At 40.1% G+C, this 17,398-nt stretch overlaps 1 protein-coding gene across 1 annotated transcript; it reads left to right on the forward strand.

Moving 5' to 3' along the window:
- Positions 1 to 212: 212 nt before the first annotated feature.
- atp2a1l (ATPase sarcoplasmic/endoplasmic reticulum Ca2+ transporting 1, like) lies at positions 213 to 16,307 on the forward strand. The gene is made up of 24 exons (XM_061230772.1): positions 213 to 363; positions 515 to 655; positions 1,944 to 1,961; positions 2,106 to 2,188; positions 4,361 to 4,465; positions 4,805 to 4,943; positions 6,294 to 6,374; positions 6,463 to 6,548; positions 6,700 to 6,997; positions 7,198 to 7,364; positions 7,489 to 7,577; positions 8,179 to 8,281; positions 8,394 to 8,525; positions 8,647 to 8,769; positions 9,301 to 9,519; positions 9,861 to 9,972; positions 10,056 to 10,279; positions 10,436 to 10,656; positions 10,782 to 10,984; positions 11,290 to 11,375; positions 11,734 to 11,867; positions 12,063 to 12,180; positions 12,649 to 12,766; positions 15,508 to 16,307. Exons 2-24 carry the CDS (start codon positions 538 to 540, stop codon positions 15,519 to 15,521), a joined length of 2,991 nt encoding a protein of 996 aa, XP_061086756.1. The 5' UTR covers positions 213 to 363; positions 515 to 537; the 3' UTR covers positions 15,522 to 16,307.
- Positions 16,308 to 17,398: the final 1,091 nt, after the last annotated feature.

Here is a 17,398-nt window from a genome sequence, read left to right on the forward strand (position 1 = left end):
CTTCTTCCTCAGAGAAACACTTGAGCCATCACTCAATGCCTCCACATCTCTCATTCCATCTCCCCCCTCTCCCCCTTCTACCCCATTCTCCTGACCATGCATGTTCCAAAAACAGACCTCATTTTCATTTTGATGCAACCCCCTCTACAGTTGTTGCCCAATTCCTGCAACCCACCTCCCCATTTATTTATCCTGGCTCCACCCACAGGGTCCATATCTAACTTGCCTGGCCAATGGGTAGGGTGCACAGGGTGTGTCTCTGCCAATGGGATATCTCTTGGCTGTATAAAACCCACTCAAAATAAGTGTCAGTTCGCACTTTCTGTCAGTCCAGCGCTCCTGTTAGGTGGAGGAGAGACACCGGTGAGAGGGGAGAGAGAAAAAGAGAGAGGGGGCCTTTTTTGTCCCAATCCCACACTTTAAAAGGGTGGTGGGCAGAAGTTTGGTAACTAAATACTGAAAACAACAAAACTAAGCACGGATTGAAGAATATAAACCTTTCTTTTTCTTGAAGGTCCTCCCCTTTAAAACGAAAGGATGGAGAACGCACACTCAAAGGGTCCAGCAGACTGTCTGTCCTACTTCGCAGTGAATGAAGCTACTGGCCTCACTCCTGACCAGTTCAAGAAGAACCTCGCCAAGTTTGGCTACAATGGTGAGCACAACGGAGAATGGAGCAAAGGAGGGGGAAAGAGGATATAAAACTCGTATGTGTGGTTAGACGGAAAATGTGGTGTAAATAAGAAAAATCTGAATGGCTTTGAGGTAATGGGCTGAAGACTGGTGGTAGAGGGAGTGGAGCAGGGATAAGTCATAAGTGAGAGGAGATTTGAATGGCATAATCATAGGAGGTACTTTCATGATTGGATTTCAGAAGAGGCAATTGGAGATGGTACTAGGAGAAATGTGGGTGTGCATGTGGGGGGGGGGGGTGTGGGGGGATATGGGTGGAGAAAAGGGAAGTTAAGTTAGGGAGAATTTCATGGTGGCAAATCAGAAATGCAAGAACAAAAGAGGGAGAAGCATTTCACAGTGAAGAGAAGAAGGCCCTTGAGAAGAAGGCCCTTGAGAGCATGTCTAAGGAAGCAATGTCATGAAGACAGGAAAGAGTAATGATTATTGTAAAGTCATCTACATGGCTATTTAGAAGTGCAGAGGCATTTCTTTAATGAGTGAAGGGATATTTCTGAGGAATACCTTCTGTAAATAATAATGCGTTGGCTTTGTAATTACACCTGGGATGCAAGTTGTACTTTTCATAATGATTTCATGTTATGCTGCATGAATGAAAAAGGAAATAAAAGCTAAAATTGGAAGTGAAGGACATAAGAACATTTTGACAGTGAAGGATAATGGACAGACACAGTTCACAGACACAGAACTTCTTGATATGACGCAGAAGGCATAAAAGACTAAAGTGAGAGTGAATACTAGCATTGTGAAAAGAGATGAATATAAATAAAAGAGAAAAGAGAAAGCATACAAATATGCCCAAGGCTGATAAACTCTGTTTGCATTTAAGTCAGTTATAAAGACTATAGCAATTCTGATGATATTGATAATAATAAACCAACTGTCAACTGTTTCTGTACAGTCTGTGTGTTGCACATGCGTACAATGCATTGTTTGTGTCTGTTAAACTGAAAACAGTCCAAAATCTCATTAATGAGATAAAAATATGGAGACATGAGATACTAATATTTAATGACATTTTGCACTTTATTGCTCAGAAATACAGAAATATAGCTACTTACTAGAAGCTGGAAACCATAATAGACGCACTACTATATCCTCTGTCCTTCCTTGTACTTCTGTCTGAATCAATACCTTGTGAAGCTAATTGCTGCATGATATTGTATTGCATATTGTAAATATATGGATAAAATTGTGCTAATTATGTTATCTTCTTCTCCCCCTCTCTTCGTCATGCTTCAAACTAAAAGAGCTCCCCGCTGAGGAGGGTAAGCATTATGTCTTCTTGTTTCAGCATCCATGTGACTTAACTGGTAGTCAGTGTATTGTCTTGAACACACACGTACAATGTGCTGCTATTTATCATTGTAGAAACCCACTAATGTTTTTGTCTATCTCACGCTTTCTCTCAGGAAAGTCCATCTGGGAGTTGGTTATTGAACAGTTTGAAGATCTGCTGGTCAGAATTCTGTTGCTGGCCGCCTGCATCTCCTTTGTAAGTAAACTATCTGATTATTTGTGCAATTTTTGTGATTATTATGTGTGTCGTTGTTGTCATTTGTGTTCATGATGTAACACAATGATCCATGTACCTTCATGGCTGTATTCTGTTTTCAAAGACAGCTGCCTATAGCCCTTTTGCTCAGGTAAGCAGCTGCCCTTGGAGACAGAAGTCTTTTTGGCCAACAGCCTGTTCATTTTAACACCAGAAAGAGCTTATGGTCTGACAGCTAGAGAAAAAAACCTATAGCTATAGCTGTGTTATGTATTATTACATTAGTTAGCTAACCACTTTAATGACATTTTTGTGTTTAATAATCTAGATTATGGAAAGTTCTGTGAGTCAGAAAATATCCAGCCTAGTACTCACATGTATATTACAATTAAAACATTATAACCACATCACGTGATTGATTTAGTACATTATAAATTACCTCCTAGTGTGCCAGGCTAATAAAGGCAGGCACAAATGTCACGCCATTGTTTTAATCAAAATTATTTTTTTAGGTGAAATATTCTATCTGATGAAGGGCAAAGGATACATCTGATGTTTCCTCCAATTTATGCAAATTTAAACACTTTAAAAGTGTGATCTTTGACGCCTTATAACCATTAAATTGAGCCTAAGACCCCATTCAGTTCATTCAATGCATAATTGTATAATTTAGCCTTGGAAGCTCTTTCATTTCTATGTGTATAAATTGTATATGTGTTAAACCTGGTTTGGGTCAGATGATTCGCTTTTGGCCTGATTTGTATAAGAGGCTTTAAATTAGAATATGAAATCCGAGTAAAAGTAAAGCATTGTATATTCATTGTAATTGAAGCATCTTTGAGCTTCAAGCTACTGTTACTTTGAGGTTGTCATTGATGATATTGCAGAATGCAGCATAAGGATATAAAATGCTACTGCACCAACTATGCATCAAGGAGAAAGAGAGATCCCATCCACAGAGCTTCCATCTTGAGTACTGAGTACTGGTTGGCTGCTCATTCCTATATATCTGTCCTATATATCTTGCCTGTAGAGATATGAAGGTGACACCGATAATTAAGGCAGGAATGTTGTTATATCTTTCACGCTGAGGGGCCAATAGACCCATCAGGGATATTGTGTTGGAACATGGACTGTTCCTCCAACACAATGTGTAAATATGTTGGAGGCTGTGTGCTGCCTCAGACACATTTAATACTTCGGACAAAAACAACAGACTTCATCCACGATTGCTTGACAGAAAGCTGGCCACCTGGCCACATCCAGTAGTAGATATAAAACAGGAAATAGGAACCTACTGGGCCTAGTGGTCAGAGGACACCACATCCATGGGACATACCAGAGCGTACTTCATTTTTAAGTTTAGATTTTTATTTTTTGTATATGCTCTGTAATCAATCCATTTGCTTCCTTAATTGTCTTAAAGAGTTCTAGTACACACATAGCATTTCTTTTTTAATCTAGTCATTATTTCAATTTTGATGTCAGCATTTTGTTGGGCCTTGTCATGATATGAATGAACTTCTCCGTACTCTTTCCTTTCTATCTCTGTCCATCTTGAAATCCGTTTGGAGAAGAGAACTAGGGGGCTGGACGAGGGGTATTAATTCCTATCCCCTCCTTTCTGTGCCAAGACAGCTGTCATTATAGCCTTAGAAGGAGTGGATTGAGGAGAGGTACAGAGACGGAGCAAGAGGGGGAAAGGTTTATTTTAAGAAAGTCTCAAGCTGGGAAGAGAAACTGTATCCTTCGGGAAAGGTCAGGATGGAAGAAACGGGGGACTGCCAGCAGGAGAAGTGGAGAGGGTGACAGTGAGTGAGGGAGGAATCCATGGCAGATAGGGTTAATATGAAGCACTAATATTGTGTAATAGAGCATCATAAGATATTGGCACGCAAGCCTAAAAATTAGCAAAGGATTACCATCATGCACACTTAACATCATATCCCCTGCCATCAAACTAGTTATATTCATGAATGATATTGGCTTCATTGTATTAAATGAAAAAAAAAAAAAACCTGGTTTACAAAAAAAAATAAACCCAAATTGATTTGGTTTGCGGCCCAATAAATTGTGTGAATATTGTGCTGTGTATAACACTTTGTGCTATCTGAAAGTTATTTCCTTCGTGTACACCTTGCTGAAGTGCTGCCCTCCATATTTGTCTCTCAGGTACTGGCCTGGTTTGAGGAAGGCGAGGAGACAGTCACTGCCTTTGTAGAACCTTTCGTTATCCTCCTTATCCTTATCGCCAATGCCGTGGTGGGAGTCTGGCAGGTGGGTGAAACTCTCAGTTCTAAAGTAAAACCCGGAATATATGAGGGAATGATAGAAAAGACAAACAGACTGATCATTGCGCACTAGGCAAAGAGGGGCTATGGTGAATGTACAGTAAAACACTCAGTCAAATGATCATGTTACATTGAGCACACATGCACATCAATACTATATTGGAGGCAAAGTTTAAGCATGGAACATGCTCATATTACATTAGGGATCCGTTACAAAATTACAGTAAAGAGGTCATTGTGAACTTAAACATATTGATGTATAGGTAAGGGGGTGGGCAGAAGTATCAAGGAGGGCAGTTTAATCATGAGTGTGTTGATTCCGCAGGAACGCAATGCGGAGAGCGCCATTGAGGCTCTGAAGGAGTATGAGCCTGAGATGGGCAAGGTGTACCGTTCTGACAGAAAGAGCGTCCAGAGGATCAAGGCCAGAGAAATCGTTCCCGGAGATATTGTGGAAATCTCTGGTGAGACTTTTGCTCATTCTTGTTCTCTGAACATCACTATCCTTAGATTTATTTCTTCATCTCTTTTAAAATCACCTTAACCAAACTTAGAACAATTTCTTTCAATTAAAGAAAAAAAATCTATTTGATTCTGTTTTTCGCAACACACATTATAACAGTTTTGGTCAAACCAAAACCTTTCCTGATCAGCCGAGCCCAAAATTTGTGTGAAAGCTGGGGCCCGTTCCACATAGCAGGATTATTGTGTTAGCTGGATAACTGCACTGAGTAAATCCCAGAACCCCCACAAATCTTGAACATGGACTAAAGTAAAAAATAGCTGTTTTATTTAGCGGTTTAGTGAGGACAGTTATCTGGCTAACTCAGTAATCCTGCTTTGTGGAACAGGCCTCTGATTGGCTGTTTAGATAGTCTCAGACAGGAAGCATTTCTTTGTAATACTGATCACTTCCTGCTTACAAAGCACAAGCCAGGGAAGGGCGAAGTGAAGTGAAAAAGAGAGAAAAAACTGTGAGGGCCGTGCTCGCAGGAAAATGATCAAGGGGGTCACTGTCCTTGAGAGAGATGAAAAGAGTGAGTCAGAGAGGTGTTTCATCCATCTAAGGCAGTGGGAGGTGGGGATCGAAGGACGTTAGAGGGGCATATTGAGATGGTGAAGAAAACATGCTGAGAGAAGGAAAATGAAAGCTTGGGTATAAATACACCCCATCACCTGTCCCGCACGTTCATATGAGTGTGCACCTGTTGCCCTCCATATCAATTCATTCAGTCCCGTCTCCCTCCCTCCCCAGTCCATCAGTGGATACTGTGTCAGCTCAGCCTCTCTCAACTTAATATCTGTGTTAATTTACTGCAGTGGAGAAATTATACACCAGCTGCTCAGACATAGACATTAATTTAATACTATTATTTTTATTATGATTATTATTATAAGTAGCAGTAGCAGTAGTAGCAGTAGTAGTAGTAGTAGTAGTAGTAGTAGTAGTAGTAGTGGAACTGTAGTTGGATTCTAATTAGTATTTTTTTTACTTTGTTGATATAATCCAGAGTAATTTACAATGCATGCGATTAATTATAATCAAATCAATCAAAATCTAAAACAGAGCTGTGGAATCCAGTCTCATAGGACCATGGCGTCTGCAATCTTAGCTAAAAATGTGAGGCAACAAATTATTTAGCCAGTTTAGGTTCACTTCCTTGTTGTGAGTGGTGGTGGTTAAAGAATTTGTGCAATGCCCATTCCTGATTAATTCCTGTCTGAGCCATAGTCAATACTAACAGCTTATGACTGTTAGTACAATGTTACAATGTAATATAATGTAATGTAATGTTATGAACATTTCCTCTTAGTTGGTGACAAAGTCCCAGCTGACATCAGAATCACAGCCATCCGTTCCACAACTCTGCGTGTTGACCAGTCCATCCTTACTGGTGAGTAACAATAGAGTTTGAGTTTAAATAGGGAATCGTCTCTCCATGTTTGTTGTATGATTACCCACGGTGTCTATGTCCCTCTCAGGCGAGTCTGTCAGTGTGATCAAGCACACCGATGCTGTCCCTGACCTCAGAGCTGTCAACCAGGACAAGAAGAACATGCTTTTCTCTGTAAGTGTACCCTTGCCTCATTGCTCCATCCTTTTTAAATGCTGTACACCCTTTTGTAATGTTTCTTTTCTATTCTAGTGAATTGCTTTGGCCATACAGTATGTGTATGGACTGTATTAACCTCTCTCTCCTTCTTTTTTCACCGTCTCAGGGCACCAATATCGCTGCAGGTAAGGCCATCGGTGTAGCCGTGGCCACCGGTGTCTCAACTGAGATTGGTAAAATCCGTGACCAGATGGCCGCCACCGAGCAGGAGAGGACTCCCCTGCAGCAGAAACTGGACGAGTTTGGCGAGCAGCTGTCCAAGGTCATCTCCCTCATCTGTGTTGCCGTGTGGATGATCAACATCGGCCACTTCAACGACCCCGTCCATGGAGGCTCATGGATCCGTGGAGCCGTGTACTACTTCAAGATCGCTGTGGCCCTGGCTGTGGCTGCCATCCCCGAGGGTACGGCTCCGCTTCTTCACTGCCAGGGAGAGGGGGGTGTGGGGTTTGAACACCTACCAAGGTGTCAAGCGTTCAGCTGCAATGCATTGCGCTCATTCGGGTGAAGTGTCGGATGCATGAGCAGCAAAGCTTCGTACGTCACGTGCGCGTCTCTCTCAGGGCATCGCTTGTGTGACCCCTTTGACTGCCTTGTCACACAGGTCTGCCTGCTGTCATCACCACTTGTCTGGCCCTGGGCACCAGGCGTATGGCCAAGAAGAACGCCATTGTCAGAAGTCTGCCCTCTGTGGAGACTCTGGGTTGCACTTCAGTCATCTGCTCTGACAAGACAGGCACCCTCACCACCAATCAGATGTGTGTGACTAAGGTGAGAAGGGGATACACTCCTCAGAAATTCCTTGGCCTCAGCTGAATATACTGTGGACTGGTTTATATTTCAGTGGTTGCATGCGGGAGGGTAATGAGTAATGTATCAATCTATATGTCTCCAGATGTTCATCATTGAGAAAGTGGAAGGCGATCATGTCACCCTGGATGAGTTCAACATCTCTGGCTCCAAATACACCCCAGAGGGAGAAGTGTGAGTTCAGTTTGAATGGTGTACACTCATCATTACTAATTCATTACACCTCTCCACCTCATCTGCAATGGGCCAACAATCAGTATTGTCACCTACAGTAGCAAAAGACACTCACTGTCATATGACAGCTGTATAAGTTGTCCCCAATCAGCTATAAAACACTGGGCAGGATTTATTAACTACTTGTGAAGATAATATCTTCATATGTGAGAAATATGTGGCTTCTCAGATAGTTAATTTTTAAAATGCAGTTCTGAAAATAAATACAGAATTAACTATTAGTTTAAATATTGACCATTATTAAAAGGTTGACTTTTTCCAGGCTATAGGGAGGACAAGTATGTGACTGTTCCATGTGCTTGTACATATTATGAAATATTACTATTATTACACATATTGCAAGCTTGTGCAATAATAGTTGTTAAAGCTTTCATGCATCCACATACCTACTGTCCCACATTTGCGCATACACACACAAACAAATCAAGCAATTTTGAGTGAAAAAGGTAACTGAATAATAAACACAAAGCTTATTCTAACAGGTAAATGATTAATGACAGAAAATATGTGATTATAATCTCTCTTTCTCTCTCTCTATTAGCACCAAAGAGGGCGCTCAGTTGAAATGTGGTCAGTATGATGGTCTGGTTGAGCTGGCTACCATCTGTGCTCTATGTAACGATTCTTCTCTGGACTACAATGAAGTAAGTTTTCCATCTTCTACGTCCATACATCTGTTTCTTTATTCTCTATAAGATTTTTTTGTCCCACTTCCCCTGGTGACTGTCTCACTTTTTGTGTCCCTCTCCTCCTCAGGCTAAGGGCATCTATGAGAAGGTGGGTGAGGCCACAGAGACAGCCCTGTGCTGCCTGGTGGAGAAGATGAATGTCTTCAACTCTGAGGTGCGCTCCCTGTCCAAGGTGGAGAGAGCCAATGCTTGCTGCACTGTAAGTATACCTACACCACTGCGCCCCTGAACGTTTCACTACATTGTATGACGTTACGATATTAAATGTACGCGGTCAAGTCCCTCACCACATATGACCAATTTCGCTTACCCACTTACAGGTAATCAAGCAGCTGATGAAGAAGGATTTCACCCTGGAGTTCTCTCGTGACAGGAAGTCTATGTCCGTCTACTGCACCCCCGCAAAATCCCGTGCCGCTGTGGGTTGTAAGATGTTTGTGAAGGTGAGTACATGCATTTCTAACTCATTTATGTCTTCCCAATTGTTTGTCTGCATGTGTGTTACAGTCCGAGGTTTGGCATCTTATATGTACCAGACATTTGGTTGATCATCATTTAATTATTTGTGCAAATAAATATGTCCCTAATTATGTCCAGTAAGCCTCATATATGTAATTTGAATATATACAATTCCTAAGTGTGAATGAAATATTTGCCATAATTATCACCTATTTTGTCATTTTACATCACTGCCTGGGCAAGATGCTCATATTCCCTACCTCAAAATATTCATTGTACGTGCAGTACTTGCAGAATTATAGAATTCCTCAGAAAAACAAGTAGAACATTCCATATGATCTTGTGTTTTGAATCCATATAATATTTTCAAATTGTACATTGTGGGGAAATACATTAAAGTTGAAAACTGAATCAATTAAAAATTAGTTGCCAAAGCACAGTTTCATAGTAAAGCTGACAGCTCTGTGGTCAATCCCAACTTATATATACCTAACGTCCTCCCATTATACCAACAGGGTGCCCCTGAGGGTGTGATTGACAGGTGTGCCTATGTTCGCATTGGCACCACCCGTGTACCACTGACTGGGGTTGTCAAGGAGAAGATCATGGCTGTCATCAAGGAATGGGGTACTGGCAGAGACACCCTGCGTTGCTTGGCACTGGCCACCCGTGACACCCCTCCAAAGGTTGAGGAAATGAACCTGGAAGATTCCACCAAGTTCGCCAACTATGAGGTGAGGAACAGGCGAAAAAGCTAAGAATTAGGAGAGGGATGGGAGGGAGATAAATGTAGCGTGTACAGCTAAAATCATTCAGCCATTAAACAATTGTAGCATTTATATCTGTTACATCAGTAAAGATACAATTGAATGCAACCTGATTTGATGTGAAGAAGAAAAGGAAGGGTAGAGTAAGAAGAAGAGACTGATCATCAGCTACCTACTATCAGGAGAAAAGCATAGAGGGCAAGGAAGGGGATATTACATTATCTTTTTCTTCTACAGATCCTTTCCAGTCAGGATCTGACTGTAGTGATAGCCCACTGATGTTTGTGTCCTGTGCTGTCTCTTTGCAGGTGGACATGACCTTCGTTGGCTGTGTGGGTATGCTGGATCCCCCTCGTAAGGAGGTCACTGGCTCTATTGAGCTCTGCAGGGCTGCAGGCATCCGTGTCATCATGATCACCGGTCAGTGTGCGACGTCACTCTTCCTTTACCTGTGGTCTGCTCTCTCTATCCGCCTCTGTCTGAACACACTCTCCCTCTCTTAGGCGATAACAAGGGCACAGCTGTAGCTATCTGCCGCCGCATTGGCATCTTTGGAGAGGATGAAGACGTGACGGGCCGAGCCTACACTGGACGTGAATTTGATGACCTACCTCCCTATGAGCAGAGAGAGGCTGTCCGTAATGCTCGCTGCTATGCTCGTGTGGAGCCCTCCCACAAGAGCAAGATCGTGGAGTTCCTGCAGGGCTACGATGAGATCACTGCCATGGTGAGAGCAAGGATCACGTCAGCCATTTACACACACCCAAAATAACATGTAACAGCAACAACCAGTCAAGAGGCTCCATCATTCTATTATTTCAACAATTAAGTTTCCTTCTGCATGGTGTCTTCCATTCATTTATCTTTGTATCTCTTTATGCAGACTGGTGATGGTGTAAATGATGCCCCTGCCCTGAAGAAAGCTGAGATTGGCATTGCTATGGGCTCTGGCACTGCTGTTGCCAAGTCAGCCTCTGAGATGGTCCTGGCCGATGACAACTTTTCTTCCATTGTGGCTGCTGTAGAGGAGGGCAGAGCCATCTACAACAACATGAAGCAGTTCATCCGCTACCTCATTTCCTCCAATGTTGGAGAGGTCGTATGGTCAGTATTGTTTATCTGTCACTACAGTGTCTGGTCAATACATTTATTTGTGCAAGTGCGCAATAGGGGCCAGTCAATCTGTATGTACAATGTGTTAACCACCACATTCCCCTGGCCTCTTTCAGTATCTTCCTGACTGCTGCCCTGGGCCTGCCCGAAGCCCTGATCCCTGTGCAGCTGCTGTGGGTGAACTTGGTCACAGACGGTCTCCCTGCCACCGCCCTGGGTTTCAACCCACCTGATCTAGACATCATGGGCAAGGCTCCCCGTTCCCCCAAGGAACCCCTCATCTCTGGCTGGCTCTTCTTCAGATACATGGCCATCGGAGGTATGGAAGTGCTACCCTGATAGACTGCAGGACAGATTTCCCAGCTTTGTGATTTGTTGTTCTCCCCAATGGTTTATGCCAGTATACAGAGAGAACAGCTAGACTTTTCAGAGCTTTTCAGGCTTATGTAGAAAAAGGCTGTACAGAAGGGGTTAATAAAATTTTTTTTTTTTTTTACCATGGGACTAATGTATACTCTGTTTTAGAACTCAAAAACATGATTTAGTGTTTATTACCCCATTAAGGTGTGCTTGTCATTATTGTATCATATTTGTCACTGCAGTTTCTCTCTCTACCTCCCTCAGGCTATGTGGGTGCTGCTACTGTTGCTGCTGCAGCATATTGGTTCATGTATGACGATGAAGGTCCTGGTGTGACATATTACCAGCTGGTGAGTCCTCAGTACCACTTTCTTTTTACATCAAGCCAAGAAATAAACCATCTTTGAACTGTGTTAAATGTAGTCTAACAGAACTGATGTGTACAGTGGATTTCAATGGATGGTAATGTTTGTAATGAATATAATAATTGCATGTAATGCTTTTGGGAATTGTGTTCATGCTTTTTTGCATTTAGTTGCTGCCACATGATTGGCTGACTAGATATTTGCATTAACGAGCTGGTGTACAGGTCTACCTAAGAAAGTGGCCACTGAGTGTATATGTTTAGTTCAATGGTGCATCAAATCAATGGAATTTTGGCATGAAAAACTCCCTCCAGTTTGATGACGGTTCTGTTTCTCCCCCCAGTCTCATTTCATGCAGTGCCATGATGAAAACGAAGACTTTGTTGGCGTCGAATGTGAAATTTTTGAGGCTGCTCCACCAATGACCATGGCCCTGTCAGTGCTGGTCACCATTGAGATGTGCAACGCCCTCAACAGGTCTGACTGTAGTTTTCAACCAATCACATTTTGCACATAAAAAAAGAAAGTTTTTTCATGCTTTGAACAGAGAAATGGTCTATCCATTTCCCCTCATATTCCATGGCTGGGTCTCTCGCCCCAACCTCTTAACACTGCGATGCCCCATTGTGGATGCTACTAGACTCACCCTCTCCCTTGCCTTTTCCCCATAAGCTTGTCTGAGAACCAGTCTCTGGTTCGTATGCCCCCCTGGAGCAACGGATGGCTGGTAGGAGCCATGACCCTCTCCATGTCCCTCCACTTCATGATCATCTATGTTGATCCCCTGCCTGTGAGTTCACACTTCACCACACCTGTCCAATTTGTTCTTGTTACCCTCCCCACATCTCTTAAGTCTCTTATTTCCCCATCCTTTATCCCCTCCATACCCATCCCCTTTTCCCATATAAGTAGTCTAACCACCAAGCAGTACAAAATACAAAGAATAAACAGTACAAAGAATATAGATGACTTGCTATGCTGACAAGCCAACGAGTGTATGAGATACAATTTTAGTTCAACAAAGAACGTATATATGCAAGGTCTCAGTCAAGTCTTGATCAGATCAGAAGACTAAATAAGAATATGGGCCGTTTGCTCTGCATTTTTGCACCAAAGAGAAATCACATTTTGAGTCATTGTGGCATTTTATCAAACCATTTTATTGCATGCAGTTAAATTAACATTTAGCCGTAGTATAGTTTGTGTAGATGTCTTTTAGTGCTGGTGTTAATTTTTCTCTCTGTAATTTTCTTAACAGATGGTCTTCAAATTGACTCACTTGAATGTGGAGCAATGGTTGGTTGTATTGAAGTTGTCCATCCCAGTCATCCTGATTGATGAGGTCCTGAAGTTTGTTGCCCGCAACTACCTGGAAGGTACAAAAGCTCTCCCAGACACCTTATATAGCTCTGCACTCTAATAGTGCAGTAAGACACACTTTAAATTTCATTCACCTGCACACACTTAATATCATCATCTTGAGCTGTGCTCTCTTTGTCAAGGCCTGACACTGAACCACATGCATCTTAATTGTGTTCCTTGGTGGATGTCATCAAGCTGTTTCCAAGCTCATGTTTTTTTTAACCTCAATATTCTCTAATAAGCTGTCATGCCAATGAGAGCCTTCTGATAAGCATTCTGAGCTATTGTATTACACAACTATCTCTTTAGTAAAGAACTAACACATTTGTGAATACAACAACACAGTGTTAATATAAGAACAATAGTTAATGTAAAATCTTGGTTCTAGAATGTAGAAACCAAACCAATGAGATGAGCATTTTGTAAAACATGGTTTAAATATTTTATTGTGAGTGCTATTCTGCTTACAGCATCTCTGAATGTTGCAATATCATACTCTTCATGGTTTGCTAATGATGTCTGCATAATAATACCATGTTCAATGTATTCATTTCCCAATTGAGTTTCATGTACAAGTCTCACAGTTTTTTTTCTAAATTCCTTTGCCCTGAAACAAACTCCTTTCTCATATTTTTCTCCAGTCAGCATCATTTGTTCTCATTCTTACTAATGACTTAATTTAATTCCAGCCTAATCCCATTACCCTCCCTCCATTTACCAATAATACCCATGCCACACTCGCTAGCTTAATGTATGTAACGTTAGAGCTTGCAAGCTACCGTGATTGAGCTGTCCAACATTAGTGGGAGCATGATGTGTAGGTCTACTCATTTTAATACTTTAAGAAGCACTGCTCTGCTTTCTCTAGTCCATCAAGTTTCGGTCACCCTAAAGCTCTTTCACTTTTGCCTGCTTACGGACACGAATCTCTCTCGCAAATCAAGATCCCCATCAGACAGTTTATGAGTCACGTGAATGCAGAGGCAGTGTATAGCTCTGTGTCCCTGCTTGCTTGCAAATTCTGGGCTAATGTGTTTTCATTCTGATTTGAATGGCAGCTTTGCCATGGAGTGATACTTGAAATAGAACTGTAAACAAGCATTAGAATGCACAGTATTATACAGAAAATGTATCACTGCTATGAACCAATCAGATTGCGAGGTTTGTCCTACCCATTTGATAAAATTTTATATGTAATATATACAATTTATTTTCTGTATGCTGAATTTATCAAAATAATTATATGCTGCCATGTTAATTCTATGCATATAATTTGGTATAAATGAGAATCTTGTTTATACCCAATTGTGAAACTGAATATAAGATACAGGGCTATAGCATGTTGTCAAATATCTGTGCTAATACCTTGACGGAGAGCAGACTTAGCGTTATGACTGATAAGTCTTTTGAGGCTTTCAGCAAACATTTCACTTAATTAATTTCCTTAAGTTTTTACACCAGGAGGTTCAATTAATAGTTGATAGGTCATTGTAAATATGCATTAAAAATAAATCCCTTGGCTAAGAACTTAGATTAAATAATCTATTCTAGCTAACTCGCACTCTCCCCATTTCCTATACGAGTGGTATTTTGCTGTTCATTGATGATAAATTATAGGTTGTCAACCTTCTGCAGTCTATGTTCTCAACCAAAGATTTTATTTTCATAGCTAGTATGCATAACAATGTATGATTTAACTGTGCTCACTATAATACATGCATTTGACTAGAGCTAGAAATGTCTCATGTTAGCCTAAGTTAGATCATGAGCATACAACAGAATGTGGTAGCATAGGGTGTTAGCATGTAAACTGACAGTCTGTATAGAGTATATAACGTTAGAGCTAAGTTAAACACCATACATTTAGCTAACTTAGCGTAGGTAGAATGGCTGTTGTTTGGTCTAACAGTTACTAGCTACACTGTACGTTACTCATAAAAATCTGAAATTCTGAAATCATCAAAAGAAAAATAATTGTGATTATTAAAAAATAATAATAATAACAATGTTAATTTAATCCAGGGGATAGTATTTGTAGAAGATTGGGGATGTGGGTAATATTATTTTGGAATATGAACGAGAGATATTTTTACTTTCTCATTTTCAAGCCCATCCATTCATCCTCATGACTGTTCCATGACTCTGACATGCATTATATGAACAATAATAGAAATAATGTTATAATTAAAAAAATAGACAATCATATTTAGAATGGCTCTATGCTAACATTTTCCCCAAGAAACATGTGCTCCTACTGTAAATTGTGCGAGCACACTAATTCATCCCCTTTTTTCAGCTAGCACATATCAATTTTAAAAAGCAAATACTCCTAAATGGGAGCACCGTAGAACTCTATTTATAACTATAGCATGCAAAATATGATCATGATGGCAATTCTACTTTTAGGAAATATGGTTGTAGTTTATCGGTATAGTAGTGTCATACCCAACAGTGGTGTTAACTATAACCAAATTTCAGTCATTTCATCAACCCAACCTCACTCCAATGTGATTAATATCCATATACATAAACATTCTACTGCAAACTTTCTCATGCACTAGGATATGTGATACTAGAGTGATTAACTGAGATTATTCTTGCTAATTGGCTGAATGATTTATCTGATATGTGGCTTGTTGACTTGCTGGTACTGGACTGAAATACATGCAGTCCTAACAAAAAAGACGTTTAATTACTAACGCCCCTAACGGTAGTACACAGTCCCTAAGTCTTGTCTCCTCTCTTCCTGGTGCAGTATCGAACATTTAGTGACTATGAAGTGGAATCAAGACAAGAAAGAAGAAAGGAAGAAGATACAACGATAGGAGCTGCTCCAAAGAGCAAAAAGCCCAGCTAGTCACTGGAAGAGAGGGAATTAAAAATGAAAATCAAGAAAAAAGCACAAAAATAAAAACCACATAAAAAACTGTATATGAAATGAGAAAGTTAATATATAGGTCATAACAAATATGATACAATAATGACAATTTTATTCTTAAAAATAAAGACGATTTCAAGAGAATTTGTGTTTTTGTTAAACTTGTTTTCTCAACTTTTTGTCAAATTCTTTGTTTGTCAGTCTTTTTGTTGCCCATTTGTTTTTTCTTCATTGTATACATCTTTTTCTGTGCTGAACTGTCGGTTCCATGCCTTTTCTCTCTTTAATGTATTTATTGCGGTCTGAAAGTGTCCATCATCTGCTATAGTCTTTCTGTCTCTCTTCATGTGTCTTGTCTTGCAATTGCTCACAAAGCAAAATACTTTCTCATTGGGATGCCAGCCTCAGACCTGCCTCATCCCCCTAGAGGACAGTTCACTACCACGACAGCATTAAACTCCTAAAGGCTAACCTGTGCTCAGTGTATCCCAACCGTGTTCCTGGGGAGACATTGTACATGCTGGTTTTCTTTCCAATTGAGTTCAATTAATCAGGTTCAACAGAATTGTTATTTGAATGCTGATATTGATTTGACAGCTTTGACTGTTATCTGCTTGAAAATACTTTTGTGACATGTAGTTGGAGGCCAGTTTGTGCTAATAAAAACATTAAAAATGTTTGTGTGCAACGTTAATTTGTCCCATAATTTTTATGTGTGTGTGTATATATATATATATATATATATATATATATATATATATATATATATATATATATATATATATAAACACTCACTGAGCACTTTATTACAGGAGAACTTTCATTTCAATAACTTTACACTTATTTTTCGATTTTTTATTTACCAATCACATTTTTCTGAAAACTACAAAACTTAACAATTATTGTGAATCAAATCAAACAAAGTGAAATTGGCAAAACAATTTTATTTTAATTAATCTCACACTAAAATAACTAGTTTTTGTGTCATTCCATCACTTCCTGTTTCACTCGAGTGTAAAAATGAGGTAAGCATGCAAAATGCCTGTCAACCATAAGCATGGGAAAATCCCAAACTGTCAATTCAGAAGACACAGATGGTACCCACAGAATGGGTAAAAAAATTAATTAAGAAAATGGATGTTTTAGAGTTTTGCTGTCAGTTATCCAGGGTCACTATTTAAGATCAATAATTAATAATTGATCATTTTGGCAGAAAATCTGGTTGCCTCTGCTAGGAAGTCTACCTGTCAAGGTAGATTGCCCAGCAAGAAAACTCAAGCATACATCAAAATCCACAAAAAAATGGTTTAGTAAAAACAACAACCATGTTCTACAATGGCCATCTCCATTAAATCATTAATAGATCGCACTACCTAATTTTAAGATTAATAAAGTTTATGTCAATAACTGTATTTATTTTTGTTTACAGCATCTTTTGTGCATATTAATCAAGGGTGGCAAGGGTGGACGTGTCATAAAGTATGTGGAACAAACAGTCCCCTCCAAAAGTATTGGAAGAGCAAGGCCAATTCCTTTGTTTTTGCAATACACTAAATACATTTGAGGTTGAGATAAAATAAAAACAAAAAACATTACTCAGAAAAAGTATCAACTTTATTTAAGCTTCTTTTCACTTTCTACCCTCATATTGACAAATGTCCAAACTCCAAAGGCAATCAATCCTAGAATCAAGACTAGATGCTGAAAGCTTTTAGAGCGTCTGCCAAATGCCAATAATGTAATGTAATGTAATGTAATACCTGTGCTA

The sequence above is a fragment of the Conger conger genome, chromosome 2 (assembly GCF_963514075.1).
Source record: "Conger conger chromosome 2, fConCon1.1, whole genome shotgun sequence".
NCBI lineage: Eukaryota > Metazoa > Chordata > Actinopteri > Anguilliformes > Congridae > Conger > Conger conger.

Excerpts from the sequence above, each read along its gene's own strand:
- atp2a1l (XM_061230772.1), top strand. The coding sequence starts at position 538 with ATGGAGAACGCACACTCAAAGGGTCCAGCAGACTGTCTGTCCTACTTC. Across the intron at positions 7,578-8,178 it reads TACACCCCAGAGGGAGAAGT|CACCAAAGAGGGCGCTCAGT; the intron begins GTGAGTTCAGTT and ends TCTCTCTATTAG. Across the intron at positions 11,868-12,062 it reads ATGTGCAACGCCCTCAACAG|CTTGTCTGAGAACCAGTCTC; the intron begins GTCTGACTGTAG and ends TTTCCCCATAAG.